The sequence below is a fragment of the Mus caroli genome, chromosome 3 (genome assembly GCF_900094665.2).
Source record: "Mus caroli chromosome 3, CAROLI_EIJ_v1.1, whole genome shotgun sequence".
NCBI lineage: Eukaryota > Metazoa > Chordata > Mammalia > Rodentia > Muridae > Mus > Mus caroli.
Genome location: NC_034572.1, coordinates 141,975,534 through 141,991,729, shown reverse-complemented (window position 1 = coordinate 141,991,729; position 16,196 = coordinate 141,975,534). Strand labels below are relative to the sequence as shown.

The 16,196-nt window shown below is 41.5% G+C and overlaps 1 protein-coding gene across 14 annotated transcripts in view; it reads left to right on the top strand.

Annotated features, from left to right (window-relative positions):
* Adgrl2 (adhesion G protein-coupled receptor L2) overlaps positions 1-16,196 on the top strand; it is a 175,793-nt gene that overhangs the window by 98,818 nt on the left and 60,779 nt on the right. For all 14 annotated transcript variants that reach the window (XM_029475094.1, XM_029475086.1, XM_021157245.2 and 11 more), the window contains exon 3: positions 1,181-1,394. In XM_029475094.1, coding sequence (XP_029330954.1) covers positions 1,181-1,394 — 214 coding nt within the window. The remainder of the gene's footprint in view (positions 1-1,180; positions 1,395-16,196) is intronic.

Here is a 16,196-nt window from a genome sequence, read left to right as displayed (position 1 = left end):
ATGGAAGTAAGACTTGAGGCCGTGCATGAGAGGCAGTTGCTATGCTGACTAATCCCCGGGTACCACTCTGGTGCCCCCGGAACCCTTGTCTTTCGTGATCATAGTCATTACTCCTTCCCTTTCCCTGTCACCGACCATTGTTGGCTTGGGCTCTGGAGCTAATTTATGGGATCTCTAATTTGGAATTTTTACTTAGAGTAGGCGGGTGGGTGGCTCAGCTGTTTGTCCCATGAGCCTGATGACCTGAGTGTCGACTCAAGAACCCACGTGATGTGGACTCTAGAACCCATGTGAGGTGGAGAAGAGAACAAGTATAGAAAGTTGTCCCTGACCTTCACTCATACACCTGTGGTGCATAAGTCACGTACCCCAGCAAACATACTCACACACACACACACACACACACACACAGAGATAATAATAATGTAAAACCCCTTAAAATTCTAGCCTTTTATTCCGTTCGAGATTCTTCTCTAGCACATGGACCTGCTGTGTGCTTTGTAATTCATACAGCACTTAAGCATTTGTGTTTCACAGGTAGACTAGCTAATGTCGTAAGTAATTCACTTTATTTTGCAGATTGTGTAACTTGCAGAACCTTGCTCTTTGGTGTTTATTGGAGTGGGTTGGCTTAGTGCTGTCCCCTGTCAATATTCATCTCCCAAATCTCCTCACTGACAGCACTTTTTCAAAACAGTCTCTCCAAGTCGAAAATGTTAGTTACCATGCCTTAGAATTCTCATCGTCATAGTTATTTTAGCTATCGTGGGAAGAACTGCTAGTATGAAGTAGCTGTATAAGAGTGATGCTGACTGACACTTAATATGTGTACTTTAAAAATGAGAGAGTAAGGATGGTATATGGCAGAGACTTACTCCTTCACATTGTGACAGTTCTTCCCGAACTTATCTATGAATTTAACCTAACAAAAGATATTTACCTGCATTTATAATACGTTATAAAGAAAAGTATGCTTAATGGTAATTTAAAGATGTCTAATGAGGGTGATGAGTCCAGATAAAGATGTATGAAAGACTCTCGTAGTAACCTTTAGGTGTCTAATTAAGAATTACTGACATCTCTGGGCTCTGATGAATCATGTCTCTTGAAGATGCCTTGCTGAAATAATCTGTTTCATATGAGAGTGGAAGCTTGACGTTCTGTGTTAATTCTCTCCTAGGTTTCAGCAGAGCAGCATTACCATTCGGGTTAGTTAGACGAGAGCTATCCTGTGAGGGTTATTCTATAGACCTGCGATGTCCGGGCAGTGACGTCATCATGATCGAGAGTGCGAACTACGGTCGGACGGACGACAAGATCTGCGATGCAGACCCCTTTCAAATGGAGAACACAGACTGCTACCTCCCTGATGCCTTCAAAATCATGACTCAAAGGTAGATGCCTGTGCACACATGTCCTGTGTTTGCTACTGTATCCGAGGGTTAAAGTTTCTGTCTGCCCCAAGTGAGCAGATGCTGCCCTCAGCCAAGCTTTTGTCTAGGCCGTCAGAATTTTACTCACCTATGGTAACATCTACATTGTATTATGCTTCTGCCACATATAAAGTTTGCATAGCATCTTAGTAGAGAATATATAGGAATACAGACCACATTCCCTTATTTTATAGAAAATACGAAGGAAGAGTTCAAATCTAAGCTTGTTTCTTGAGAATTTGAAGTTTTTTCTGTAGTCAAAAAGAATGTTTATCTGTCTGGAACTTTATCAGTAATTGCTTACTCTTAGTATGTTTTCAGTGAGTTTTTACAGCAGTTTAAAGTCACACCAAAATTGAGTACTGTGTGTGTGTGTGTGTGTAGAGTCTGATGTGAACTTGAGTTTTCAAGTTTATATGGGTTAAATACTCATATTTGCAACTGTTGGGTTGTATAGTAAACGTTTATACTGATTCATAAGAAACCTTCATTTGGCTTTGGTGTAGCTTACCTATAAATCCTGGCTCGTAGCAGGCTGAGAAAGGGAGATTAGGAGTTTTAGGGTTCTAGGCCATCCTGGACTACATGGAGAAATCCTTTCCCATGCCATGCTCCTCCTCACCCAGCTCTCACTGGTGAGAGGAGGCGTGGTGCAGGACCCATGAACTGTCCTCCAGAGTGGCCGCTTCACTATTCTGCTTTGCTACAGAAGAAGGTGGGAGTTGCTCACACTTTCCTTCCATTTAGTGTTGACAGGGTTTGAATGTTAGTCATTTTATAAACATCTCCTTGTTTCATTTATCATCCCTTAATGACCCAGAGCACCGAGCTCCTTCCCTTTCTTCCTTTCTTCCTGTGTGTTCTTGAGATAGTGTCTATTTGTTCCAAGTATGCCCCCGTTTCTATAACTCCTGCTGCTAGTTTTGTTTTAAGGATTCTTTGTATACTTGGGGTGGAAGCTACTTTATGTGTTTTGTCCTATGTAACTGTTTCCAACATGTTGCTGGCTTTTGTCCTGTGCTCTTGATCCTAACCTTAAGAGCAGCAACAGTAAGTAGGGACAGGTGCAAGCTCAGCTCAGAAAGCATGTAGCTAAGTCTGTCCTCCTGGACTAGAGAGGAAGGCCTTCTAAAAACTTCCAGTGTCTGGGTGTGTTAACAGCTTTTATCTTCACAAAGCCATAACTGCAGTGTAGGTTAGTAGAGTCTTGGAGCTATACTGACCATGTAATACGTAGACCAAAATTGACATGCAAGGTATATTTCTACATAGTAATGAAGGTATCTGTCTTCCTCGAACAGTGCATAGATAAACATATTCTCTACTAAAGTTCTTCTCTGTAATCTAAGCAATCCCCACTCCAGCCTTCATTACTTTTTTCATTACTTCAACATGATTCTGAGAATAAATATATATTACTTACAATTGGTCATTGAATAAATATTTTTGTCCACAATTAGGAAAATAGAAGTTCACGGCAATATCCGTGCGATCCCAGTGAGGGCTCCGTACACCCTGATCTGTGTGAAGTGTGTAGGTCATTGTAGATCGGGCTACATTTGAAAGCGTTGCCATCAGGCTGCTGGGTTGCATGTGCCACAGGTGTGCCAGGTACCTGAGCACCTGGGCTGGGATGTAAGCGGTGAGAACAGCTGCCTTGCTGAATCTGAACACGTTTATTTCTTCCCAGATGATTACCCACAGAAAGTAGGCAATGGCGGTGGCTCTTTATCACACCGTGGCCGTGTGCCCCATAAATCCATTCTGAGCTTAAAATTGTCCGACTTGGATGCATGCTTTACTGAGGGTGTCTTAACCACACAGCTGGATAGGATCAGAGGTGTGCTGCTAATCCTTGTGACGGGGGATCTGCATATCTCTAGCCTAGGAAATGACAAAGATTTGAGTCTTTCAAATGTATATTCCCTTTGCTCCATGGTGAAGTTGATCCTAAATTGAGCATCATAGGCCAAGGGGAACCTTCCTTAGACACAAGCCACCTTACCCTTCGCATCGTATTTTTTAAATTTGGAAAACTCATGACAGCTCAGTGAACCTTGCCATATGTGAGTACACATAGCAGTTTCTTGTCATTGCAACCCACTAGTTCTGCAGTACCACAGTTCTCCAGCACTGCTTTGCCCAGAGGTCCCCATTGTTTAGGACGCACCTAAAGGACACATAGTTGAGCAGTAGTGTCATTTTTCAATTTCATGGAAGGAAACCCTTGACCTACCCGTGCTTGGCTTTCCCTCTGTCTCCTGCTTCCCTTCCTCTGGGACACAGCATCTTAATGAGATTTCTAACTTGATTAGCAGATCACCTAGAAGAATAACATCTATGTGTGGGTAGTCATTACAGACACAATGAAAACATCAGAGGATATGAGGGCATGGAGGAAAATATGTGAGCTCCTTCCTACAATTGTCTGCGCTTTAAGAATACGTGTTCTGAGAGGATGGGTTGGGATTATGTACTGGAATATTTTAAGTGACAGGCATAGCTAGATTTTCAAATGTGGATAGTAGCTTGCTAGGTCTTCTGAAGAAGCTGGAGGATGTTGCGAAGTTTTAAGAGTTCCATCAAAAGGGTTCTTCTTTCAGTTCTTGAGGAATTAGTATTAAGGATCCCAGACACATTCCCAGTTGAATAAATAGTGCTTAGTAAGATACTTTCCTTTAAAACCCACATTCTAGATGAGGCATGTAAGACCAGCAGTCTGCCTGTAAACAGAGCTACTGTTGAGTATTCCCCTTTATTTGGTAATGTGGGTTCTTCAAGTTGAGCATCCATAACAGAAAATCTAGATCATAACATTGTACCAACATGGTAGCGCAATAAAAAATGATACCATGTAGCTTTTTGACAGAAGTGTGCAAAGTGTGGCTCTACTGAAAGCACTGGCCTCACCTCCTGTCTGTGTCTAAGATGCACATGAAACAATGAACACCATGTCTCTCCCTCTGTCATGTCTACCCAGTAATTTACTACATATAATATGCAGTCCTTTCATATCCATAAAACATTAGAAACATCATGCTTTCAGATGAGAGACCATACACACAGAGAACATTTTGCACGTGGCGGTTCAAGTGTGGGGAGCTGTCTGTGCCTTTGATCTATCAGGATACATTAATAACTAACCAATTCTCCTTTCCTCACACTGGTCCACTTTGGTCATAAAGGACAGAATCTGGAAGCAGGCCAGGGAGGAGCAGGGAGTGAAGAACTTAGTGTGGATGGTTAGCTGTTTTCAGTAGACTACTGAAACAGCAAAGATGGTGGGAGGGAGTCAGTGCGAAGAGCCTGTCTGGCAGGTCTGGCTTTCAGGGCTCGGGCAGGCTAGTGCAAGACATGCACACACTTAGGTGCACAGCAGGTGTTTAGTACAAGTGTCAAACTTGGTGTCCTACAGGTGAACTCCAGTCTAGATGTAAAAAGCCACAGCCTGCCCTTGAGTCTGAATGCAGAAGAGCTCCATGTCTCTGGTTGCTACAGTATTTGAAAAAAAACATTGCATTCTGGGAATACATGCTGTTTGCCCATTATCAGATCTTCAAATGGAGTATGGGGCATTGGCATAAATAAAGAAATCATTCTAAATATAGCAACTGAAACCCCATTTTAAATAGTAGTATACTTGTGGCTCGTTGGTTTATAATTATTTAATCAGCACTCTGACAATTTGAACATAAACACCGTATTGAAAAGAGGAAAGGCAAGATTGAAATTATTTGAAAAACATTTTCATAGTGGAAGCATGTAAGTACACTATTCATGGTATGTCACGATGTAAAGCATGAGGAAGCCTGTCATATTTGACTGGCGTAGTTGGAAAGAACCAGAGGAAAACCAGGGAGGAAGTGGTTTTGCAGCTGGGTTGTCAATGAATAATTACTGTGCACATATCACCATTTGACTCTGAACACAGAAAACCTCAAGTAGTTTAGTGAATTTTTCTATGTCTGGGTCCTCAAAAGCTGAGGCATTGAATAATGTACCAAAGAGAGACATTTGTATTTCTTTGAAACAGGGATTTTCTTTTTGGAAAGCTCAAGTAACAATACTACAAATTCTCCATTGAGTTACAAAGCCCCCTTCCTGTGTCTGGTGAGGGACACGGGTATCTCAGTGCAGTGTAGGTGTGCATGTCAGACTTTCATTTCTGTCCTCACCACCTCATTTGGTAAGAATGAGCTAGCCAGGTTTTCAGTCCAAAGGGCTAGAGTGAGATTATTGTTACTCTACTTGCTGTGTACCTGGTCATGCAGAGTGAACAGAGGCTGTGTTAGTCACTGGCAGTAGCGTCTTCTCTGTGTCCCTTACTTAGGATCTGAAGTACAAGAAGTATCTCAGATACCAGATTTTGAAATATTTGCCCCAGTTTTCCTGGTTAAATATCCTAATCCAAAAAGCACTTAAGTCCAATATGCCTTGAGCATTTAGGATTTTTATCTTAGAAATATTTCAAATTTTCCAATGAGTAATATTTAAACTGTGTGGTTGTCTTTAAAGTATTCTTTGTAGTTCATCTTCAAAAGGTTGAATTCATCTCTTTTCTCAAAAACATTTAGTTATACTTGAAGATTCTTAGACGGTCACCGTTACAGATAATGGTGGCTTTTTAACAATCTTTGAAGACTATTGTAGGGACTCCTTCACATAAAACAGTTACAATTATTTCACATCAGTAGTGAAAATGATTTTAGCTCTTATTCAGAAACTTTGCTTCATAAGAAAGTTCTGAATTCGCTGACAGTTCTGAATCTCTGAGACATTTGAGTGCAACCTTGTTAGTGGCCGAAACCTTAAGGTGCAACATTATATGCGATGTCAGGAAGATTGCTCTGTTCTCACACTGCTGCCTGGAGGAATGATAGCCAGGCACACTCCATCCTAGTAGAGTTAGGCTGTAGCATCTCTTTTAAAAGAGGGGTTGAACATCAGGCTATTCACCAAGGCTGGGAGGAGGCCTTCATCTTACTTAACTGCCATTCATCATACTTGCTGAGTCAGCTGTCCTGTGCGCAGCACATTTGGTCCACTGCTGCATGCATATTTTCCCTATGTGTTTATATAAAGCTGATAGTGTCATATCCCTTTCTTCCATGCTTTTAAATATTGTGAGCCGCCTTTGAGAAGCTACTTGGCACAGAAGGGAAAACCGCCAATTATATGTGGATTGATTGATTGATTCCTTAGGTGAAATTTGTTTATATATCGTGCGATATCTTTTGGGTTTTGTTTGTTTGTTTTTCTGGGACAGAGTTTGGCTGTGTACCCCTGGCTAGCCCCAAGTGAGAAGTCTCACTTCTTTAGTCCCCCAGAGAGGCTAAAATTCCAATCATACCTGAAGATGACATTTTATTCTTCAATAATGTTGACGTTCAATTCTGTTACTTAGAGTTGATAAACTAACTTACTTTCAAATATATCAATAGATAGCAATTGCATATAAACTAAACAAAGGATACACACCCATACACACAGAGTCCACATAGAGAACATTGTTATAAGTAGTGGTAAATATCAAAGCTCAGACGTTAGCCTGGAGAATCCATTAAAATGCAGCCACGGTTCTGTCAGACTTCATGATTATAGATTTCTGTTTCTGTGTAGTCTCCTTGACATACAAACCTCTCAGCCTTTTTATTGATCAATCAGTCTTCGTAAAGAGGCCCTGTGTCCATGTCAGAGCTCTAGGAAGTTCTTTTTTCCCCTTTCCTTTAATTTAATTAGTACACATTTACTGATCTCTCTTTACGGGCAACAATAATGTTTATGCAAACCTTTCTCAAACCCGAGCTCTCTTCCATGCTAATCGTCTTTTCAGAGCAATAAATATAGCTAGTCTGGGTTTTCATCTGAGGTGATGTTCTGTGGGACTGGGGATTTGCTGTAAGTGCTTGCTAGCCGAGGCTGTTCAGTACACTCATCCTTTCCCACAGGATCCAAGCAGGCAGCTTCTGAGAAAGGGCGTTCATCCCATGTGTGCGGATCCCAAGTGCTTTTATCTATCTGTGGTGCCAGGTTTATCAGCCATTGGTCCATTAGGATGGAGTTCTGATGTGGAAAAGAAGCAACTTGGGGTCTATTGACTCAGCAAAATTGATGCAGAATAGATTGAGGTTGCTTTCCACGTCCTGGTGGTGTGTTTCACCAATTCTCCAGCACTTGGATGAGTTTGTCTATAGACAACGACTTGGAATTACTTCTTTGGCTGCAGTTTTTAATTATTTTTTAAAATTTATTTAGATTTGATGTGCTAGCCCCTTACCTGTTTTCCCCATCCCAGAAAACCCCTATCCTATCCCCCCTTCCCCTGCTTCTGCGAGGGTGTTCCTCCACCCATCTAACCACTCCTGCCTCCCCGCCCTCGATTCCCCTACAGTGTCCAAGTAGATCAAGGACCTCCACATAAAACCAGATACACTGAATCTAATAGAAGAGAAAGTGGGGAAAAGCCTCAAAACATGGGCACAGGGGAAAAGTTCCTGAACAGAACACCAATGGCTTATACTACAAGATCAAGAATCAACAAATTGGGACCTTATAAAATTGCAAAGCTTCTGTAAGGCAAGGGACATGGTCAATAGGACAAAACGGCAACCAATAGACTGGGAAAAGATCTTTACCAATCTCACATCCAATAGAGGGCTAATATCCAATATATACAAAGAACTCAAGAAGCTAGACTCCAGAGAACCAAATAACTCTATTTAAAAAAATGGGGAATACATCCTTAATCATCGGGGAAATGCAAATCAAAACAACCCTGAGATTCCACCTCACACCCGTCAGAATGGCTAAGACCAAAACTCAGGTGACAGCAGGTGTTGACTGCAGGTTTGTAAGTTGCTATTGAATCTTAGAATAGTGAATTCAGCTATTACAGCTGCACTTGGTATGTCTAATTGGACACATACTGTGCCTGATGCGGATGGGCATGTAAACTACAGGTCTCTTAGAAAGGGAGGTTACTGGCAATTAAAAAAAAAAAAAAAAGGAACACCACCCCTCCCTCACCCCCTTGACCCATATTAAATGTTCACAGTTGCTGTGTGAGAAAGACCAATGAATTGTGAAATAACTTATAACCAAGCCATCTAAATATCCCTTATGGTCCACCAAAATGACCGTCTGAGGAAGGGCAGTAGGGCCACACCAGGGACCTGGAGGTTCCCTTGTGAAGGGCAAGCTTGGGAAGCAGTCCTCTTACTAGGTTATGTCCTCGGAAGTCCCAGTCTGCGTTGATTACACAGACACCTCACATACAGAGCTTGCTCCTATCGTACCGCATTCCTTATTCGGGTGGCAAGCTGTCATTTTCTCTGAGGACAAGGTGTTTCTGCTTTGGTACAACCCAAAGGCCTCTGGGTGAAACTCAGACTCGCGTGTGTGCAACACTGTGTTTACTTTTGATCTAGGACGGAGCGTATGAAGGTAAAGGAAGCTAGGGGTTTTCTAGTAGGGCGGGTCATTATTGTTCGGTTCAGTATGTATAATGCACATGAAGCCTCCTGCCTCAGTCTCCTGAATGATGGACTGACATGTCCGCCACCCCCACCTGCCAGGCTTGTGAATGAGCTTCCAGTCTGAAATGGTAGTGGATAAGGAAAGCTTGAAATGGTATCTTCTGGCAGGCACCATCAAGTACGCACATAGAATGGACGTGTAAACAGAGTAGTGACAAAAAGGGAAATTCATTCTATTTAAGAGTTACAACCGTTGATTCGGATTTGGGTTTTTATTTTGTCTTCTGTTTGGACGCGGTCCACCCTCCATCCATAGAGCTGAAGTGTAATGAAATATACATTCTGCCAGCTTTCTACTAATATAACGTGCTACTCTTATAATCAGTAATGCAACGCGTATATACATTGGCACTTTGGAATTTACTGTAAAATGAACGACAAGCCAATTTTATTCCAGGTAAGATGATAGTAATACTGTTTTGTGTTCAGTGAGATTGTGAATCACATTTTAGACATACATACACATGATAGGGAAGCTGCCCTTATTCCTTAGTTTTGTTTTGGTTTTATTTGTCTGCTTTGTTATTGTTGATTTCACCAGGTAGCGCTGTCTTCTCCGGAGCTCTCTATGTAGACCAGGCTGGTCTTGAATTCTAAGAGATCGCCTGCCTTGCCAGACCAAGGTTGGAATTAAAGGAACCAACCTGCTCTGGATCTGTATTTCTAGTAGTTTAACATCAGGCATTTTTTGGTTAATTTTATTAAATACAGAAACGTAGTTCCTTAAAGCATTTTACATCATCAAAAATCATGGCCCCCCCTTATTTTTCAGAAAGTCTGTATTGGAATTGTTAACACATAAGACCATAATAGCAAGAACAAGGTCAGGCCTCTGTTAATGGCTCCTTTGCACGCTAGCTAAGGGAAGCTACTGTGAAGAACGAGTTTCCCAGTGGCATTTTACCCATGCACATTAGCTGTCTTGAAGATCTTAAGAACCTAGCCTTTCTTACCTTACTCTGTACTTCTTTAAATATATCACAGCAATTTAAATTCAGCGCTGTTTGCTATTCTGCAATTAATTTTAGAGCTAAGAATATGTTTCACATGTTTCTAGGAGAAATCTCATTTATGACAAAAAGCAAGACCAAAGAGATTCTGTTGCCCCCAAGAACTATCTATTCCATATAAACCAGTCAAGAATAGTATGTAACCAATACACTCAAGGTCTCTGAGCATTTCTGGTCGTGCCACATGCCACCAGAAGACATTGTTTCAGGACTTCCCTAACACACTGCCCACCTGTGACTTACTACTGTGATGGATACCTGATAGAAAGACCTTAAAAGAAAAAATAATTATTTTGGATCAAGTTTTTCAAGTCCTAAGTCATATTTCTCCATTACTTTGGTCCTGATGAGATGCAGAAAAAAATCTTGGTGGGAGGAGCGTGCTGCAGAGAAGGTCTTGCTTCTCATGGACATTGTGGAATGCACAACCTTTAATCATTCTCTCTTGGTTTTGAGTCTGTTCTCTGACTTGTCCATCTTACACTTTCCCCTTTGTGGGGGATGCAGAGCAGCTACGATCATTTGTGAAGATCCTGTTAAATGGAAACTTGGTTTATGATGAATTCAGTCTGGGTGTATTGCAGTATTTTTTATGTCATGTGATGTTGTGAGCCATTCTGATGAAGAAATGGCCTGTGGGAAATATTAATGTGACGCATTGTATAGTTTCTGGTAAGACTGGCCTGAGTGTGCCAGGCCACACTACAAAGTAAACGTTTCCCATGCAGAGGCGGGGCGGGGGGTGGGGCGAGGGAAGGGAAAGAGGAATAAGACTGACATTCATACTGTGTCTCAAGCAACAGTCATTAAACATGTGAGACATTAGTTGTTTAGCTTGCATCCATTACCCCAAGTGTTCCTAGTTGGAACACAGATTTCATAGGGCACCTGCCAATCCAGTAGGTAAGATTAAAATACGCCATGCAACATTTGGTAAAAGAGCTGAAAATGTAAAAGCTCTAATAACTGAATTTATTTAAAGGACATTAATTAAGTGATAGTAAAATGTGTGTTCATTCAATTAAAATGTTGAGCACGAGGAATCCATTTCTTCAGTTGATGCTAAACACTATAACGGGGATGGAACCCAGTGAGTTTTAAGCCTATGAGAATGATGGACATTATTTTCTCCTTCACTTCTCACACATCTGCCCATTTAGAGATATAACACTATCATTAGAATCTACTATTACACACTAATAGCCTATGTGTCAAGAAAGGTTTTAAGTCACGTGTCTTTAATAATAATTTCAATTTAATCTCCAATCAAGAGATCTTTCCAAAGATAAGTTTCCCTACATTGAGTTGCCTTTGGAACTTGCTAGAACCATAAATCCAGAGAAGATAAGAAAATGCCTACTGACTTTTAAAAGCATATTTTGTTATTTGATGAGCTTGTTCCACACATTAAATTACATCCTAATCTAGCCCTAAGATCATCCCATCATTAATTTATGGAACTGCACATTTTTTTGTCTAAAGATGATCAGGGGTTCTGTGAGGGATGTCACACATTTTAAAGAGATCTAGAGATAAGCATATGAGGCGTGCTGGATTACTGTCACGACTAATACACAACGGTTCAAAACATTTGTGTGCACACTTCCATTTATTTCCACCCTTGATGAACAGACCTTTATTAAGCCGCAATGATTACTGAATGTGAAATGTAACCAAGATTATTTTTTATTCAAATATAATTTAAATATTCATCAAAGGGAAGTTATGCTTAAGACTGACAGAGACTATTAACATCAAAAAATATAATTAACTGCATTGGGTATCATGAAGTAGAGTTAGCCAAATAGCCGAGAGGTCTAATTGCTCTAGAGTTTGAGAAGCGATGGTTTTATTTTATACTGTATCTGAGGAATTAATAGTAATGTGGTTTCCCTATGTGGGCCAATTAAAAGCTGCCTGTTAAGGTTCATTGCTCTATAGGAAACCCATTGACTATCGCTTAGTAAACAGGATTGACATGACAGTGTGTACAAGAAGATAAAATAGAGTAAAAACCATGAAAATGAGATGTCCTGGAAATGCTTCCTAGTCCCTAGTCTGTGCTCTCAGAGAGCTAGAGAGGACGGACGCTGTGTGTCTTTCCGGTCTTCCTTCTTTGCCTGGCCCTCTTCCTCACGTACCCACAGCTTTGCCCTGTGGGAGGGAGGATTTATGCTGGTGCCCTCACAGAACCTTCCTGGGTTTGAGGAACATAATCCTTCCCCTGTGAGCCAAGGCTGGACCTCACCATCACTCACCCCCCCCCCCAACTCTCCAGCTGGACAGCTTCACCTCTCAGGGTGCTCAGACCTCTTTCTGGCTCCATTTCCCAATACGGTTCTCCCTCCCCCAGCACGCCTCTTAGAGAGTTCTACTGCAAATTTCACATCTTGGGTTGCCCAACCAAAGAAAGGACAGTGCTAATATTAAATATAAAACAAACCCAAAGCCGGGCAGTGGTGGTGCACGTCTTTAATCCCAGCACTTGGAAGGCAAAGGCAGGCGGATTTCTGAGTTCGAGGCCTGCGTGGTCTACACAGGATAGCCAGGACTACACAGAGAAACCCTGTCTCCAGGAAAAAAAAAAAAAACAACAAGGATATTGGTTTTATATATGTTTTAAGTATAGCCGTTAAGCTTGAAAACTAAGCATTTCAAAGCAGAAGACAAAGAGAAAATTGCACAGTTCAAGTCGAAAAGTGGATTTTTTTCCATCTTTGCCATGTCATCCCTCTTCTTTAATGAAAGTAGTATTTTGGCCTTTGCGCCTCCCCTAAGCCTTTTAGCTGCACACAGAAGGAAGCCATTCCTGATTGTGCCCAGAAGATTTTGCCCTTCTGAGACCATAGAGGCGTAAGAGTTGCCAGGCATCCTAATGGCACTTTGACATTAATGACATTGCTGGATTGGAAACATTTAATGGTCAAGATAAGAGTAAGGACTCTCAAGGTTTCTTTTTCTTCACAATTCTGAATCAAATATGCTTAATACATTGGCCTCAGTTTCTACTATAAAATACACAGTGTGAGAGAGTGCACTGCTTTAGCTCTCATGGAACTTGTTTACTGTTTGAATCTTATTGTTTCCTTCCTTCCTTCCTTCCTTCCTTACTTCCTTCCTTCCTTCCGTCCGTCCGTCCGTCCGTCCGTTGTAGATGTGTAGCATTGTTAGCTTTCAAAGGGGCTGTGTTGATTGTTTCAGAGCATACAGCCCTTTGCTTGTCCCCCTCCCTGAACATGAAGGTAGTGGTGTTTAAAACTCTTAAGGTCTCCACAGATTGCACCTTCTACACAAGTTCCTGATAGAGAACTAAAGCAAGCTATAAGTATGTTATCAAATGGAAGCCTTTTGCCTTCGTTGACCTTAAAACCAGTCCATGTTATTAGCACATGTTGTAAACCAGCCAAGTTCTAAACTATTGCGTCCAGGGCTCTGCAGCCAGGTTTAACATAGGAAGATTCTGTTTGTCCGGGCTTCACTAGTGTGCTACCAAATGCTTGCCATGTTCTGATGCACTGCACACCCTAATGTGTCAGCCGGAGGCATCCATGAGCAGCTGACAAGAACATACGTTTGCAAGAATACAGATGGGTGTGTGTGGTTAAGTTTAGGAAAGGTATAGTTGCCTGTGCAGCACATGGCACAGGTCTTCTTCGCCTCGTAGCCAACCATGCAGATGAAGGGGGAACAGACACATCAGATCTCCAGGATGGTGCAGCACACCTCCCAACATGGATGGAGGAGAGGGAACGGCCAGTGTAACCTAGATAGAAAGTGGGGGCACTGAGGTAGGGCTGTGAGCAGTCACCTGACTCATCCTTCCTGCATCACAGTGGTGTCCTCTACCACCTTCTTTGCAGCATTATAATGTCCTGCATTGCCCTTTGGCCAAGGATCAAGGGTCTTGCAAACATCCCCTTCCTTTCATTCCTAAAAGAAGTATGCAATCATTGCGCACACAGAAAAATAGATACGAGATATGGCATACATATACGTGTGTGTGTGTGTGTGTGTGTGTGAGAGAGAGAGAGAGAGAGAGAGAGAGAGAGAGAGAGAGAGAGAGAAGAGAGGGAGAGGGGCAGGCTTGTATTAACTCTAAAGCCAACAGAGTTCTTTCTTTAATAGCAGAGAACAGTAGTACACAATTCCACATTCACCTCATTAGTTCTTCTATATATAGACAGTTTGCACATGGTTATTTCAGGATATTATTATCTCTGTAACTTCAGATTTTTCTGTCCGTCTGACTGTCTGTCTGTCTCTCTACTGTCTGTCATCTTTTTAAGATGCTGTGTCCTCTGTGACTGAGACGCAGCAGAAGGATGCTTCCTCTGGTGCTGCATCCGCTTTAGGGAGAGCTCCTTGGGTACCAGGCTGCAGAATGAGTGCACATGACTTGTGTTCAGTTATCGAGAATGCCATCAGCAATGCCTTGTTGCTTTCTTATCAGCTACTTCCTGCTGTCAGCTTGGCACTTATTTCAATAGGAAAGGATTTGCATCGAGTGCGATGCCTTATTATATGCAGCTAACATGGGGTTTTTAATTGTGCAAACACACGAGACTCCTGCGGTGATAGTCAATTTGATAAAAGGATTAGATTATGAATATTTTGTCATGATTAAATATTACTTCTGATTTATCAGAGGTAAGCCAGTGGAATTTGTCATCTATTTATCAGTCAGATGAGACTCCATTAAATTTGAGTGTGAATCACAAAGTACCCATCTCTTTATATTGTCACTTAAGGACTTGATGTTTTATATTCAGATGAGGGTGGTAAGGATTGTTTGGGGCTGTCTTTCTAGCTCATCTAACTTCTTCTAGTACCCAAGGGTCTGTGTTTTTGTTTTTTGTTTTTTCCTTCAGATTTGGCCTAGGTTGTTTTTAGTCTTCAGGTAAACATCTAAAGCTATCCAAAATTTCCGCAGCTTTTTAAAAAAGAAAATGACTGACGTGTATCTTAAGCCAATTTAAGTATTTCAATCCTTAACTAAGAAAAAGATGAAACAGAGAATAAAAAAGCCCATTAAAAAAATCACTCATTCAGTGAATACTACTTGGTAAAAATAGTTCTAAGCGGAGCTGGAGTGATGGCTCAGCAATTAGGCACCCTGGCTGCTTTTCCAGAGGTCCTTGTTCAATTTATGATACCCACTTGGCAGAGCTGTCTCTATCTCCTGTTCTAGAGGATCTGATACATCCAGATAACATAAGTAGGCAACACAGCAGCGAACATGAAATAAACGTAAATTTTTAAAAAAGATCTGCACATTGTGGGAATTTACAAGATGCCTAATGGCTACCCGGGGAGTTGGGATCTGAGGCTCCAAGGAACCACTAAAATCATACAATAAACAAGAAGATGCTGAGCATTTGAGAGGTAAATGCTATTAAACAAGTGGATATGAAGTTAACAGTCTTGTTCTAGGCATTGGCAAATTCAGAACCAACAAAAATACAGACCATTCAGCACATTGAAGAATGTAAATCATTTACAAATGAAAGGACGGGTATTTGTGGACATAGGCAAAAGACAAAAACAAACAAACAAGCAGGGAGAGATCTCTTTGGGTTTTAGCTCCAGGGAAGAACTTACCATTTATAGCCAGTGTGGTTTCCAAGGGCTTTCCCCATCCACACTTGATCTTTAGTCATGGGAACCTCTATTCCCTGCCCAACAGGAAAGAGTTAAACGGACAGAGATCTGGGATGAGCAATGTAAATGTGAGTGTACTTGAGAGTCCAGCATGGTAATTGAATGTCACCAAGGCTCATTTGCTAACATGTTTATATTGTGGAAAGAGTACCCCTGTACACATTGAGTATCAGTAGGAGTGCTCCTGGCCAGTGGATATCATTTGAACACAAGAGCAGATTTTCAGTTGACAAAACCATAAGGTGAATCTCTCCTGCTTTGGAGAATCTCCTGCCGCATAGCCTGAGTGCACCTAGGTGTCCTGACTCCTACAGGGTGCCCTGAGAGCCATCCCTGGCCTTTGAGTTAGACTCTTGACAGGTAGGCTTTAGAGGAAAGTGTCTTCCCTTTGTGGAACTTTGACATATGATCTTCTGCGACATTGGCTTAGTAATTAGTTTAGATTAAGCATAGTAAGTTACTCTCCCAGAACTTCTCACCTTTTTCAGAACAGTACCTATCTGACATATTCTTTTGTAAACCATGGCAAGTATTTACTTCCAAATATTTTCAAAGCTGCA